The sequence below is a fragment of the Mandrillus leucophaeus genome, unplaced genomic scaffold (genome assembly GCF_000951045.1).
Source record: "Mandrillus leucophaeus isolate KB7577 unplaced genomic scaffold, Mleu.le_1.0 Scaffold987, whole genome shotgun sequence".
NCBI classification, from domain to species: Eukaryota; Metazoa; Chordata; class Mammalia; order Primates; family Cercopithecidae; genus Mandrillus; species Mandrillus leucophaeus.
In genome coordinates, this window is record NW_012110774.1 from 753,304 (window position 1) to 769,886 (window position 16,583).

General features: G+C 36.8%; 1 protein-coding gene across 2 annotated transcripts in view; it reads right to left on the reverse strand.

Moving 5' to 3' along the window:
* Positions 1 to 15,169, reverse strand: part of SUGT1 (SGT1, suppressor of G2 allele of SKP1 (S. cerevisiae)) — a 35,685-nt gene extending 20,516 nt beyond the window's left edge. Inside the window, exons 1-11 of one of the 2 annotated variants that reach the window (XM_011971107.1) lie at positions 14,903 to 15,163; positions 14,758 to 14,815; positions 10,187 to 10,277; positions 9,316 to 9,385; positions 8,535 to 8,605; positions 6,506 to 6,599; positions 5,382 to 5,437; positions 4,964 to 4,980; positions 4,031 to 4,053; positions 2,270 to 2,366; positions 1,103 to 1,210 (exon numbers count right to left, since the gene is read on the reverse strand). In XM_011971107.1, coding sequence (XP_011826497.1) covers positions 1,103 to 1,210; positions 2,270 to 2,366; positions 4,031 to 4,053; positions 4,964 to 4,980; positions 5,382 to 5,437; positions 6,506 to 6,599; positions 8,535 to 8,605; positions 9,316 to 9,385; positions 10,187 to 10,277; positions 14,758 to 14,815; positions 14,903 to 14,940 — 723 coding nt within the window. In that variant the 5' untranslated portion in view covers positions 14,941 to 15,163. Of the gene's footprint in view, positions 1 to 1,102; positions 1,211 to 2,269; positions 2,367 to 4,030; positions 4,054 to 4,963; positions 4,981 to 5,381; positions 5,438 to 6,505; positions 6,600 to 8,534; positions 8,606 to 9,315; positions 9,386 to 10,186; positions 10,278 to 14,757; positions 14,816 to 14,902 lie in introns of both variants that reach the window. The other variant, XM_011971108.1, reaches the window with a different exon arrangement.
* Between the last annotated feature and the right edge of the window lie 1,414 nt (positions 15,170 to 16,583).

The following is a 16,583-nucleotide window of genomic DNA, read 5'->3' on the forward strand; positions in this document are numbered from 1 at the left end:
AAAAAAAAAAAAAAAGTAATGGAAAAAGCCTACCTATATCATTTATTCCCATTAACTCATTTATCATATACCTTCACACAACTCTACAGCTGAAAGGACTCCAGAGTTCATTTGGTCCACAGCCCTCCTTTCAAAGGTGCTGAAAATTCAGTCTTATAGTCATTTTGTGCCTAGACTAAATTCACAGGGCAAGCAAAGATCCAGAGTCAGATTTTTAAATTTTCAGTTCAGTATTTTTCCTACTAAATTACACTACTATCTACATCTTTTGAGTGATACTCTCTGAACATTAATTCTATTGTATATCTCTACTTCTTTTAGAAACTATAAAGGAATCTAAAAACTACGCAAACTATAATTTACTCATTGTTCCCTCATTACAAAGTAACCTAAAATTCATTTTAATTAAAAAAAAAAAAAAAAAAAAAAAAGACAAGGTCAGGACCTGGAGACCAGCCTGGCCAACATGGTGAAACCCCATCTCTACTAAAAATACAAAAATTTAGCAGGGTGTGGTGGCACATGCCTGTAGTCCCAGCTACTTGGGAGGCTAAAGCAGGAGAACTGCTTGAATCCAGGAGGCAGAGGTTGCAGTGAGCCGAGGCAGTGCCACTGCACTTCAGCCTGGGCGACAGAACAAGACTCTATCTCAAAAAAAAATAAAAATAAAAAAAAAGGAGGATTCATCTTTATAGTAGTTTGTATTTTTAACTGCATGAGGTAGGGTGAGAAAAGTATCTGTACATCAAAACAAACAAAACTGACAAGTTCAAGAGAAGAGACACTGTCAGTATCCAATCTTAAAAGATAGGCTCATTATTGTATCTTTTAAAAAAATCTCTTTATTGAAAAACATTATATCTGTTTTAATAAGTGCACAAACACCACACAAGCTAAGTGGATTTTTATACTTTACTGTACTAGAATTTGAGAGGTAAAATAACCCTTACACTCAAAAGTTATCATTCTTCTTTTCCCTGTCCCTTGTAAATATAAAGGGCTGAAAGAATCTACAAGCTCATAAACACATCGGTAATCAGTTCACCAGTATTTCTATAATTCAGAAAATATTACTAGCAACAAACCTTTTCAATTGTCTTACCTTTGTTGAAAGTACTTTAAACGTGCTCTGTTCTGGTATTATAGGATGAAGAAGTTCCAGTTTCAAATTGTAATCCTCTCCAGAAGGAAGTTTAACCAAAGCAGACAACTAATGAACACAAAATTACCATCACATTTTGCAAATGTATATAATGGAGGGTAAAAAACCTAAACAAAATAATTATAAATCTTCAATGTTACAAATTATTTTAAACATTACATATGGGATTTTAGATTTAAGAACCTCAAAAGGTTCTGAAAGATTTAAGAATCTTTTTTTTTCCATCTGTTATCCTTGACATGAATTCTTATATATATCATTAAACAGCAGAAAAAAGTTTCATAATATTTGTCACATAATCACACCTATTTGACATTTAAATCTCAAGAAAACATACAAAAGCAAAATGATATATAACAAAAAGTAATTCATGTGCAAAACATACAGCTCTATCACTATCTCTTCTAAATTATCTATTAAAAGGTTCTCTACTAAATGCTAAGAAATCAAGTTGTTAAAAGTCATACTCAAGAGGCTGGGCACAGTGATTCATGCCTCTAATCCCAGCACTTTGGGAGGCCGAGGTGGGTGGATCACTTGAGGTTAGGAGTTTAACAACAGCCTGGCCAACATGGCGAAACTCCATTGCTACAAAAATTCGCCAGGCACAGTGGGATGGGCCTGTAGTCCCAACTACTCAGGAGGCTGAGGCAGAAGAATTGCTTGAACCCAGGAAGAGGAGGTTGCAGTGAGTCTAAATCGCGACACTGCACTCCAGCCTGGGCAAGAGGGACACTCTGTCTCAAAAAACAAAAAAAAAAGTCACACTCATTTAATATGGTTAGTCAATTCTAAGACATGTGTGATCACAAAACTAGATCTTTTTCATGAAGTACACAAGTATAAACAAATCACATTATCTTACTAATGTAACGAAATTCTGCTCTAAATTTCAAATCTGAAGGAAAAAAAAGCACATCCAGCTATAACTTACCAACATACATATTCTTATCTCAAAGCAATGGCTTCAGATTTTACTCAGCGTTTTCCACATCATCTCAGGAAGAAATGACATTTATCTGATAAAGTGTTACAGATTATTCTGCAATATACTAAATTTACAAATAATAGTAATTAACATTGAAAAATGACTCAAAGTCTACTGACCTCTTTTTCTGAAAATTCCACATTTACATCATTCTTCTGAACATTCTTGATCATAAGTGTAATAACCACTTGAGATTCGGTTTGATACCAGTCATACCTATTAAAAAAAAAAAAGAAACTTAAATAACACTTCTAATTTTCTTAAAGCTATTGTCAAAACAAAAACTAGTCTGATAAACAACAAGAGCTCCACCTGGAGGAAGAAAACAGCAAAGCAGCTATTGATTCACAGAAACAACTTTACTTAACTAGTTTTTTATGCTCTGTACTAAAGGAAAAAAATGGTAAGGTAGATGATGCTCACACCTTTCCAGCAGACTTAAATACTTGCATGATTTTCTGGGTTCTGACTCATCTCCAACACTGTTGTGCTTAAACTAATATAAATATTAAAGATGCTATTTATTTTAAACAGCTAATATTTACATGTCATTAACAGAGTTTTTACACTCATGTCATCCAAATACTAAAGATAATCACTTAAATCCCTATTTTACAGATGATAAAACTTAAACTCAGAAAGGTGAAGCAATAAGCCTGACTCAACACTCCAAGCTCTCATAACTAAAGTTGGAAGCTGATAGACTTGAGCACAGGAAACAGGGGCAAATGAGCTAAAATTAAAATCATATAAAGTTTAACTATGTCAGGCACAACACCATATACAACACTTTCCTTCAATTTCAAGATACATGGGAAGACTAATGGGTCTAGATTCTAATTATGTGCACCTTTTGTACTGAAACTCTAAGAGTTTTTTCCTACTAAATTACACTACTATCTACATCTTTTGAGTGATACTCTAAAAATGTGAAGAGTTTGAAACTCTAAAAACAGAGTTTCAGTACAAAAATAGGGAATTCTCACTTTCAAATTAGACTAGATTAAAAACTCCCTAAGGGCAAAACTGTTTATCCTGTCACTATTATATTCCTAGGACAAAGCACAGTGTCTGGTACACGTAAATTAAGTCAGATGTTGGATTATTTTATGCTCTGAACACCTTATTATTTCATGGTTATGTGCCCTACCCCTGCTGCTGCCGCCAGGGCAAGTCAAAGTTCCTTATCTACTAGGTACTTGGAGTTTTATCCTGTATCTCCCCACAATCACCATGAATAGATTGTTTTTAACATTTCCAGGCCATTTTAGGTAATTATATCCAAAACCAACTTGATTAAAGAAATTAACTTTAAGAGTCTCAGTTTCCCTTTGCAATTCAGTAAGGATGCAAAGCTCCAGAGCAATGGCTTGTGTTTCTGTTACAGTCCTAAGAATACAAGCTGTACACAGGCTAATGAATAATTAAAAGTCAGAAACTTGCTAGTTGTTTATTCATTATTATAATTGCTGCCCTCAGCAATTAACTTTCAACTCATAGAGAATGTTCCTATGAAAAATTTGCTCCAAATACAAAAGGCAGGGTAAGTTACAATTCTGTTAGGTCTACTACTAACTTGTTTATCTGTGTAGTACCATAAACTTAACTGGAAGAGACGCTCCTTAACATATGCAAAGGTAACATAGTATGAAATCAAGTGAAGCAACTTTAAAGATGAGAAATGATTTGAATTTAACTTAAGTATAAATATTAATTCTTAAACAGCCTTAAAATTAGCTTTACATAAAGCTATTACCACAATCTTAGAAAACAAAAACTTAAAAATCACATGGTAAGAATTTACTTACTATTAAACTACAGGGTTTCTTCTTCTTTAGGAATATCTATCATGCATTGTTTTATGAAAAAGAAACACTTACTTGATTTTTGACTGGTGAGTCCACTGGGATGCAGATTGATTTCGGCAAGTTGAAAGAGAAAGATTTTTACAAGTCAGTTTAGCAACTGTATATTAAAATGCACATATTATTAATTTATCCAACACTGCAGTTATTTTGATACAAAATAACTACATGAAAATTTTATTCAAAGTATGGTAATTGTAATTGTTAAATACGACTAGTTTTCAAAAAAAAATTAGAATGTTCAGCACTTAAAAAAATCTTAGTTTCAATTTCATAAAAGATTTTTCCTCTAAAACAACAGAGCTTTAAATAACAGAAAACTTCTAAAGGCATGATTAGAAAAGGTTGCTTATATAAAATGGCCAGTTCTAAGATTGAGCAACTCCCTACACTAAAACAACATTGTTTTAAAGAAACAGAGTATATTAGCCAGGTTTGGTGGTGTACACCTGAAGTCCCAGCTACTTGGGAGGCTGAGGTGGGAAGACTGCTTGAGCCCAGGAGTTTGAAGCTCAAGTGCACTATGATGGCACCACTGCACTCCAGCCAGCATGACAGGGCAAGACCCTGTCAATTTCCAATTTTCTTTAACTTTTGTCTTAGACTATCACAAAAAGCCCTTCAAGTGATTCAAACTGTTTAACCTAAATAAATGCAATAAGGTTTTAGCAACAAAAAGATAAATAATCATCCTGACCATACTAAAACACACGAAATCAACTTTAACCACACACTAAATTCATTAAAATAGGCCAATAATTTTCATGACTGGAAACTTCTATATTCATCAAAAAATGATTTTATTTCAGTTCCTAGAGGAACCAGCACTTAAACGAAATTACTCAATATTTAATTATCAGACAGCTCATCCTGAGTCTTGTCTCAAATATATTTGGTATTTGAAATTTAAAATAATAAAAACATGAAGAATGAAAACTCTGGACGTACCATCTCAGATACTGAGCCTATTAAAACATAAAAAGGAAACATTTTCAGGTAACAGTGCATTTATAAGCAAAGTTATTTATATGATTCCTATAGCACAAACATACTGATTAAGCAAGCAAATTCTACATACTTTTCAACTAAAGAAAACTAACCAAAAGAAAGTGGTTTCATTTTGCATTCTGAATTCATCTTAGACTCCTTGTAATTTCTTACTGATACACCACACAAACAAATCCACCCTAATCTCCCATTCAACATAAGCAGCTATGCAAAAACCAGTGTATCTTTGGAAGTCCACATCTAAGGAAACATATACTATTTAAAAGAAATTATAAAGGTAAAAACAAATTTGTTTAAACCGAAAAAAATTCAGATGTTTATTTCTTTTTAAACTAAATACCAAGGGAGACGCACATACCATTCTGAGCTTCTTGACACCTTTTAATCCAGACACTGAAATTAGCATCTGCACCTAGAAAGAAAAAACTGACTATAACATCACTCATCTGCACAACCTATTAATCAACAAATACTTACTGAATACCTACTACATCCCAGGCACTGTTCTAGGCACTGGTGAGTCAGCAGTGAACAAAATCTGTCTTAACAGACCTTATTGCCAACCCTTCTATAGTTATCAATATACCAATAGTTTAACATTTAGTTGTTCATCATGAAACATTTTGATTTTTAAAAAATTTTAACTACAGTAAACCTTATTAATTTCACAGATAAAAATAATCTACATTTCCCCCAATCTCGCTGCTCTTAGAGAAGTTTCCTCACACACACAACAAAATCAGACGTAAATCAAACTCTCAATATGCCATCAGTTAGGGTGGGGAGGAGGCTTGGTTACTGGGAGCTGAGTTGAGGTCCAAAAGCCCTTCCCAGCCCCAGCTTGCTCTTCAATGCAGATACCTATTCAGTCCACTATTCTCTCAGTGGCTTTATCTGTTACCATGCCCTTCCTACCAACACTAAGTATCCTTACATTCTGTGAAGTTTGTCATATCTCCAAGTTACACGGCAGTCGAGGGGCTATAGGTGATGTATTATATATTTACAGATAACAGTGTAAATGAATGTATAAACAAATTATTCATTTCTGGAGACACAGAACAATGATTACATTTAAACAGTCACTGTACATAGTAAGATATGTTAAAAATATTAAAAGTACTCTAAAGAAAAGCTTATTAATTCAAGTTAACTTCAGGGAAGATTAATTTGAAAATTTTAAGTTAGAAATTTCTTAACAAAAATTTCTACTTTACTAATATATAAAAGAAATTCAACTATACCAGCCTTAATAAAAATTCTAAATACACTCTCTCACACACACTGTATTCCAGAGAACTATTATATCAAAATCTTAGATTTGAGTAACCTATTTTAAATAATCAGTAACTAAAACCAACCAATCTATCACACAAAGAGGGGAAAAGGTAAAAATTCTTTACCCTGTCTGATAAAAATAGAAGCCTAAAAGCTTAGCTTAACTTTTTCCCAGATTTTGGCCGGGCATGGTGGCTCATAGCTGTAACTCCAGCACTTTGGGAGGTCAATGCAGGTGGATCACTTGAGGTCAGGAGTTTGAGACCAGCTTGGCCAACACGACGAAACCCCGTCTCTACTAAAAATACAAAAATTAGCCAGGCATGGTGGTGCATGCCTGTAGTCCCAGCTGCTCAGGAGGCTGAGGCAGGAAAATCACCTGAACTCTGGAGGCAGAGGTTGCAGTGAGCCAAGATCGCACCACTGCACTATGGCCTGGATGACAGAGTGAGACTGCGTTTCAAAAAAAGAAACAAAAAACAAACAAAAAAACAAACAAACAAAAAAACCCCAAAAAACAACAAAAAAAGTCTTCTGGATTTAAAGACAAGTTTATTTTTAAGTGAAATATCCTCAATAGCAATTTTACCAAACAGGTCCTCTTCTAAAGGCCACCTCTGAAATAACTAAAAAATAAATGTCAATGGCATGATATTAAGATCTTACTCAAGAAAAGAATTCAGGGGCCAGACACAGTGGCTGGTGCCTGTAATCCCAGCACTTTCGGAGGCCAAGGCAGGCAGAACACTTGAGTCCAGGAGTTCAAGACCAGCCTGGGCAACGTGGCGAAACCCCATCTCTGAAAAAAATAAAATGCAAAAATAAGTCAGGTGTGGTGGCATGTGCCTGTAGCCCCACTTACTCAGGAGGCCGAGGTGGGAGAATCACTTGAGCCCAGGAGGTGGAGGCTGCAATGACCTGAGATCGCATCATTGCACTCCAGCCTGGGCGACAGAACGAGACCCTCGCTCACTAAAACAAGAAAGAAAAATGAAAATGTAGAGAATGGTATGACTCATGTTTCTTCAGGATTTTCACATATGTATCAAGGCACTACATAATTTGACTCTAGAATTTCCTAAGTATCAAAGCACTACATAACTTGACTCTAGAATTTGCTAAGAGTGCAGATGCCCTCTTTGCTGACTGAATAGCCCTAATTATTCACGTACCAAAACTGGGATAAGCAAGTTTGAGAATAAGCCTTACCACCCAGACCTCTCCTTTTTTAATCTGTAGCTTCCATTTGCATAATCAGTGCTAAAATCCTTTTTTCTGAATAGGTACACAACAGAAAAGCAAACATTCAAAACAGTAGAGTAAGAATGTAACATAAAATACTAAGAGTGAAGTTTCTTATTTTCAGCACTACCGACATTTTGGACCAGATACTTCTTTGTTAGGTAGAACTGTCCTGGGCATTATAGGATATTTAGTAGCACCCCTGGTTTACACTCATTAGATGTCAGTAGTACATCCCCCTCCACCATTCATGATCATCAAAAATCTCTTCAGACACTGCAGAGTTTCCCGGGAAACAAAATTGTTTCCAGTTAAGAACTCCTTCTTTAAGAGAAATGTGATAAAACTCTATCATAACATAAAGATAAAATGATAGTACAAGTAGGATTATGTAGTTTCCAATTTTCTGAGATTACTCACAATCTCTTAGTATTTTTCAGATTTAAAAATTCTTGGCTCTCACAATTTCTGTATGTCCAGATATCCCTACCACTGTGATACTTTTCATACATTTCCCTCAAAAATGTAACACTAAAAGTCACAATACTCTCAAAACTGTGTTTCTTCTGTACCTTCTCATAATTTATTCAAATATACACTTCACTTCTCCATAAAAACCTTTAATGTTAAGATTTCACATCTCAGCAACCTGAATAACGTAAAATGAACAGACTTCTGACCAAGAAGGCAAATTAAACTTTCACTTCTCCATTAGAAAAAAAAAAAGCCAGACTAAGTAGAGACAGCATAAGTGTTTCCATAGAGTTTTTTACTTCTAATGGTAAAGTTCATCTGTGATTTAAATGCCAAAAGGCTAATTTAATCAGTTTTAAGTGATCTCATATCTGCAATCAATATGAAATGTAATTAAGATGAGAAAAACAGGTATTGGGTTTCTACAATTAACCTGAAATTAACATTACCAAAATTCAGCTTTGGTATTTAAGACAGAAATAGATAAGTTTATTAAAGTATAATTTTTAATACTTACTATCTAACTTTTGTCCTTCTGTAAAAGTTTCTAGGGCAGCAGCATAGTTTTTTTCATGGTATTCACATATTCTGCATGAATGTATTTAAAACAAATTAAGACACACAAAAAATTTGGAAAACAGTCTTCTTTCTAAATAAAGAAACTTAGTATTTTCTACTGTTGAAATAAAAAATTTATTTTAAATATATGTTAATAAACCAAGAGACTTTCTAATATACTCCTAACATCTAGTACAATTCCTAGTAAAATTCAGTTTTGGAACTCACTTCAGAAAGAATCTGACTTTAATTATACAAACTTGCTTACTCCAAAATATAATTATAAAAAGGAATTAAAGAAATTTCTTAAAGAATAGTTATACTTATCAACAGAAACAAGATGGGACATAAAGTACACAGATATAGAGCTTTCACAGCATTAAATGTCGCCTATTTGGCTTGGCAGAACAGGATGCTGTCCAGTCAATTAAATATAGTAAATTCCAAATGATAAAAAAAAAAAAAAAAAAAAGGAATGTGAAATCTATCAGCTTCATCTATACCTTTCAATTACTTCAATTATCACTTTTAAAATTTATTAAGTATAGATCTCATATTATGTATTATGGTTAACAAAATAATAGAACCATAAGTTGTATTTAAAATTGAATCATATCTCTGCTATATAACGTATAAATACAGAATTTTACAACTTACATAAAGCTTGCAATGAACTCATTCAACAAATTAAACACCTACTATCTATACTAAGCTCAACAAGAAGAGTAGCTATTGCATACCCTTTTCTCAACATAGCAGTGGAATTATTTGGATTGAGTTTGAGAGACTTCTTTGCATCAGCAACAGCAACTATGTAGAAAAAGATGGGTTTTTAGTCAGTTATTTACAGATCCTAGCAAATACATATAACATATAAATCAGTTTTAGATTTCTAAGTTTTCAAGTTGGTAGAAATGCCAAATGGTTTTAAATTAGGAAAAGCTAATACAAGATAGAATTCAAATAAATTATTACTCTTGTATCTTCCTTTTGGCTTAACATTTAGCTTCCTTCATAAAGCTCTTCGGTCAATGAATACAGCTGTGTCACAAAATTCACCTCCTTGTCTCATTAACATCGTCTACGTAATTTTACTCAAGGTATTCGGTTTTACCCTATTCAGATTCTTGATCAGAATAATTTTTTAAAGTTACAAAACACAGAAATATATTACTTTTTAAATATAGGTGGTCTTGTTATGTTGCCCAGGCTGGTCCTGAACTCCTGGGCTCAAGTGATCCTCCTGCTTTGGCCTCCCAAAGTGTTGGGATTACAGGCGTGAGCCACCATGCCTGGTCATTCTTTTTTATAAAAAAATATAAACAAGCATTTCATTTTAATACTCTGTCAAATAGTAAATGTGATGCTATTTTTTATCAGCATACCCAATAACTATGAATGAAATCTGTATACATTCTCCACCCAATGAAGGAAAAAGCGACATCCATAAAATTTAAATGGGTGTTGCTCAACGTGTCTGTCACATTTGAGCTACTTTACCTTGTATCAAAGACCAATTTAAAAATTCTCAAAGACAACCTTTAATTTGTCATGGGTAAAATGTGTAAGTAACTTATTAAAAAGGGCAATATACTTTATAAGAAAAGTTACCACAGTAATTCCCAAGAAGAATGTGACAATAAGCTCTTTGACAATAATACTGTGCATCATCTGGTTTCTCTTCCAAAGCCTTAGTCAGCTCCTACAAAAACAAACATGTTGAGTGTCAGTAAAAGTTTGTAAAAAGCCATCAAATTCTAATTAAAACATAATTTTTAATCAAGTAACTTATTGTCAGAAGCTATTTGGAGGAAAGCTAACAGGGATATAACCTTGGAGTTTTTCCTTATAAAAGGATCAGTATCTCCCCCACTTCTCTTGCCCCTCCTCCCAAAAGTAGACAATCTAATGTAGTATCTGTGTACCATAAAGTATTTAGTTCCTGGTCTACAGAACTCAATAAATGATCATTATTATCACCTCATATATTCTTAAGAGTTTAATTGTTATACATTGACCATTACAGATTTCCTCCTCCTAATCTGAAGAAGATTCAAACACCATATAGAATTTGAGATTCCTAGAAAATGTGAAGCTGTGCAATAAAAAAAGACTAGAAGTTAAATCTAGCACTCAGGGAGGTTAAGCCAATCAATACATACACAATCAAGCTTACCTGGCCCTCTCCTAGCCTCTATCAATAGCACACAACTCTAATAAAACCCAACTAAATATTCTGTTCAAAGCCCAGACACAATCTAATAGATGGCTATGTCAACTATCAAGAGTTAACATTAGAGACTGAAACTTTTTCAACCCGTGCAGTCACAACATATAGGTGTGGTAGCTGGAAAAACAATGATGCAAAAGATTACACAACTTGGGAGATCAAGGACAAGTGCAGGAACACTTTTATTTTCTGCCAACTGACTACAAACTCTAGGGATTTGGTAGTTTTCTTTAATGGTAAAATTACTTCAAGAGCCACATGTATCATTGACTTTGCTTTAACCTAGTAGTGTGACTCTCACAAAGCAACATGTACAGATGTTCCTCAAATTACATGGGGTTACAATCAATCAACAGAAAGTGTGGCTCAAACCAAGAAAGCAAAGAAGCTGTAACCTGCTACTTCAAGGGCCTCACTTTGTAGGCTGCAGACTGTATAAGGAATTTGGACCTTAGGTGTGATGGAAAGCCATGGAAAGTTCACTGTAAGAGCATGGTCCAATTTACTATTTTTTTAAATGTCATTCTGGCTGCAGTCTGGTGAATACATTATCAAATCCGGACTGGAAACGGAGACTTCTTAGGAAACTACTAAAGTCTAGGTTAGAAAAGGATGTTAGCCACAGAGGTGACAAAGAGAAATATGGTAAGTTGGAACATATTAGAAGCAGCGAGACTTGCTAATGGGTGAACATGTGAGATAAGATAAATTGAAGATGACTGCAGGGTGCTGGGCTTGCCTAGATCTGTATGTGGCATCCAGTAACCATTCAATGAAAAGTATTGATTTTTCTCCTTGCAGATTTTTTTTCAGACCTTTCCCTGGTCTCTACTTTGACCTCATCTTCTTTGCCACAGAATACAAAAATATTTGCCTCTCTAGTCTTAATCTTCTCAAAGTCACTAATAACCCCTTATCAAATCCAACTGACTCCTATCTGACTTGATCTCTCTGTGGCCCTTGACAATAACAACCAGGCCTTTCGGCTTACCATTCTGTTGCCTCTTAAAAACTAATGTTCTCCTTGGGCTCAGTACTTAAGGCTTCTTCCCCTCTACAAACATTCTTTGATTCCTTAACTATTGGGGGGCTTCACATATGTGTTGATGCATGCTGATGACTCAAGTCTATTTTGAGCCTAGACAGTGCCCCTGAGCAACAGCAGCACATAGTTTTCTCTAGACTACCTGAAATGTCCCAGGGGCAACTCATGTACAAATATTCACAATCTAAAACTACTTTCTCTCCTCAAACCTATTCCCCAATGCTGAATGCAATCTTCTAAGTGTTATCATCCTAAATGCTATCTAAATGAATAGCACCAGTTCCTACTACATTCTCCCAGCCAGAATCTCAGGAGACATCCCTTATATTCCAATTGTAACCAAGTCCAGTGCATTTTACATAAAACAACTCCTCTTCATGCTCACAATCACCACCCTACACGCAGACATTATTCTTCGATCCGGTCAGCACCACCATCTTCCTGCTATCCACTATCCCTTGTTCCTCCTCCAATTAACGATCTATTCTGCTTTTAAAGTAGGTTTTGTAATTCAGAAAATTTCATTTTCCTTTCTCCAAACTCTTGACACATCTCCACGATCATGTAAAACTGAAAACCCTGTGCTGGGATTTAATGCCTTTGATGGCCGGACCTCACTGTCACCTGGACTGGAGTGCAATGGCACGATCTCAGCTCACTGCTACCTCTGCCTCCAGGGTTCAAGCGATTCTCCTGCCTCAGCCTCGCGGGCAGCTAATTATGGCTGCCCACCACCACGCCCGGCTAATTTTTTGTATTTTTAATAGAGACGGGGTTTCACCATGTTGGCTAGGCTGGTCTCAAACTCCTGACCTCGTGATCCGCCTGCCTCGGCCTCTCAGAATGCTGGGATTACAGGTGAGAGCCACCGCGCCCGGCTGCACTTCTAATTAATTGCCAGGTGATACTACTACTGCTGGTCCAGAGCTACACATTAAAAACCAAGGTACTAATACTAGCCACATGACTATCCTAGGCAATTCTTCTCCTAGGTACATACAACCAAAAGAAATGCATGTGTTCACCAAAATACACGTACAAGAGTATTCACAGAAGCTTTATTTATGCTAGCTAATAACTAGAAACCCAGATGTACACTGTTAGAATAAATTGCGCTGTACTTACAGCTATACAACATATATTTATACAATAGAATATTACACAGCAACGCAAAAGAACTACTGCTTCACACAATATGAATGTATACTCACGTAATGATTAAAGCAAAAACAGAGTGCCTACATTCAACAAAGCACCTACTGTATGATTCTGTTTATAAGTAAAGAACAAGCAAAACTAATTGATGGTGATGGAGGTCAAAACAGGAGTCAGCAGGACAGTAAGAAGAATTACTGGCTCAGAAGGAGCATGAAGGAGCATTATGAATGGAGATACTCTGTATCTTAATCTGGTGGTGTAAACATATGTGAAAATTCATCAAACTATAGATTTAAAATTTGTGTTATTTACACATATCATATATGCCTCCATAAACATTTTTAAAAGTACAGTAAGATGGAAAGTGACAATAAAATTCATTATGTTAATATTGTTTAAAAGCAACTTTTATATAAAGCGGATTTCCAAACGAAGCACTAGGTCTTACAGGACAATAACAAATGTAAATTAAAAGTAATAGCTGTCTAGCTAATACAAGTAATTATGGAGAAAAATTATCAGTGCTTTCTGTAACATTATCCCCAAACTGATCCCAGAAGCCTTACTCCCAGTGTCTAAAGGTCTATATATTTAGGTACAAAAAACACCTGGACCCTAAAAGGCCTTATACGACCTGGCTCCTAGTTTCCTGTCCAACCTTATCTTTTAATCAAATGGACCCTCTAATAAAAAGAGCCTTTTTGTTGCTTCACATACAGGCCAACTTCATTCCTACCTCAGGATCTGCACTGGCTCTTGGTCCTGCCTGGAATACTCTTCCCCCAGAGCTTCCAAGTAATTTCCCTTGTTGCTTCAGATCTCAGCTCAAAGATCTTCTCAACGGAGGCTCTAGTACCATGTGGCACATTTCTTATAAAAGTCATAGCTAGAAAAAACGCTGTCTTGCCTCAAAGTGTTAAACATAACAACAAAACAGGTTTCCTCTTCTCTGTGATGTAACGCAAAAAACAAACTCCTGGCTAAATTCTGTGACCCACACCATCATTTATCTTTAGGTTCTCCTCTAATTCTTATTATTTAACTCTTGCTCTTTTACATTCCTTTACAGCTTTATGGTTTGTCTTCACTGCACACCTACAAAAAGTGATTTCTAAGTTAGCTAAGTATATAACGAAGACTTTAACCCATAGCAATCAGCGCCTTTGCACACTGCCACTCAAAAACAATTTTTGATGTATATACAAATGAGTGAATAATGAACTGTGATAAGACATCTGGAAAGTTTCAGGGACGTGAGGGAAAAGGTTTTTGCTCCAATAAACCGACTTCATACCGACACTTTTACATAAGAATGGCAAGAATGATTGTCAAACGAAAAAATTAACTTCATCGAGCCCAGAGTCCACTTTTCTAATCACAAATGTCATTAAAAAACAAAAATCCTTTCAGCCCAGCCCAGAGCCCACTTTTCTCTTCTAGTCATAAATGCCATTAAAAAAAAAAAAACATTCTTTCAACCCAACTACAAATGCCAACCATGCTCTCAAGAAATACAGGTTTTTCTCAGGAGCTGTGGGGAGTGGAAAGGGCGAGATAGGAGTCTAGGGTAACGCGGCTACCGTGGAACAGAGAAAGGAGACCCAGAATCTCAACACCGGGGCTGAGACGCAGCATCAACAAGAGCCTGGGTCCCTGTCCGGCGGTGCTGGGAGAAGGCGAGTCAGCCGGGCCCCGAAGTGGCCCAGTTCCCCTAAAGAGAGTGGAGGAAGCAGAAATGGGCTCTCTCACCTCTAACGCCGCCTGGGGGTCCTCGTCGATTAGGGCATCCGAGAAGCTCTGGAAAAACCTGTCAGGAAAACAACGACTTCAGCACGGCTCACTAGCCAAGGAAAGGGGGATAAAATAAATAGCAAAGGGAAAGAAAAACACGCACCTCTGGGATGTTGCAGTTCCTGCTGCAGCCGCCGCCATCCCTCGTAGTCACTGTTGCTGCCGCCGGAGTTGCTACTACCGCGGTTACCACCTCCACTACCGCCCAAGGGGGAAACTTCTGGAGAAACACCAACCGAGCTTCCGTCCTAAATAGCCAACGAGCAGCCACGCAGCGTGCTGCTAGCGGAAAGGGAGGCGACACGCCGGCGCGGGGCCAGCCGGGACAGTGGAGGACCGATTCCTCCCAGCCCCACCCCGGCCCAGGACCAGCGCTCCCAGTCCCCGCCCCTCGCAGCCATGGTTACTGACGCCTGGGGCGTACACGTTCTCCCTCCCTTCCAGGGCGCCCACGCCAGCGGGCACTCCCACGGAGCTTTCAGTAGTAGTTTAGAAGCACTTTTGTAACGTACTGTCATCCCTCAGGAACGTGTGGCGGTTAGGGGCGTTTGTATGTCCGTTAATAACGCAAGCTACTTCGAGCTTCCATTTTCCCTAGTTTTTATCATGGCTGCCACAGGCAGCCAAGTCCTTTCGCTTCCATTACCTCATTCGCGGCTGCGTTGTCGCTTCCGGGAGCAGAGGCCCGGATGCCGCTTGGATTCCCGCGATCTTTGGGCTGGGAATCCTAAACGGCTGGGACTCACCGGAAGTCATTCTGCCCTAATAGCGGCAAAAAGCCTTCTGGTTCCTGGGGCAACGCGCCAGGCGGCCCCACAGCCCAGGATTTCTTCTTAGTGGGCTTCCCAGACCAAGAAGGGAAACCTTTTCCATCCGAAGGTACTGAGGGGAGGAAGGTGGCCTAAGTTATCTCAGTGCCGCTTTGTTTCCCACGCCAGTCGGTCAGCCCTTCCTCAGCGCTCTTTACGCTTGCAGATCGGATGGAGAAAGCTGCCAGCATGTTCCAGGGATGGGGGCAGATTGAGGAGCGACAGGGAGTAGTGTTTGTCTAACTTTATACCAGTACCAAACTGTGTTAACTTAATGTAGTTTTATAATAAATCTTTAAGTCCTGTAACTTATTCTCCCAAGATTGCTTTGGCTCATTCTACGACCTTTGTATTTCTAGGTGAATTTTGGAATTAGGTTAAATTAAAAAATGGGATTTTTGCTGGACTTGCATTGAATCTATAGATCTGTTTGGGGAAAACTAGTATCTTAACATTAAGTCCTTCAATCCATGAGTATCATTCTACCCCACCATTTATTTAAGTGGTCTTTAATTTCTCCTGGCAATGTTTTGTAGATTGCCCATATATCTATATTTTAATGCAGCTGTGCTTGGATAGATTGCAGTATAGAGATGATACATATCTTTCATTAGATTTATTATGTTAAATGGCATTTTGACTTTTTTATATTCTGCTTGTTGTAAGAATAAACAATATTGATTTTTACATACTGATCTTATATTCAAGCATCTTGCTAAGTTCCCTTGTTACTTGTAATAACACTGTGTAGATTCTTTCGGAATTTCTGCGATCAAAATCTTGCAATCCACGAATAAAGATGGTTTAACTTCTCTGTAACCTTTATACCTTTTATTTGTATTTATTTTTGCCTTTTGTTGCTGGCTAGTATTTCCACTATTGAGTAAAAATAGTGATAATGGACTTCCTTGTCTTGGTCGTAACATCAGGAGGAAAGCATTGAATATCAAGTGCTTTTTCTGCCTTTATTGAAAT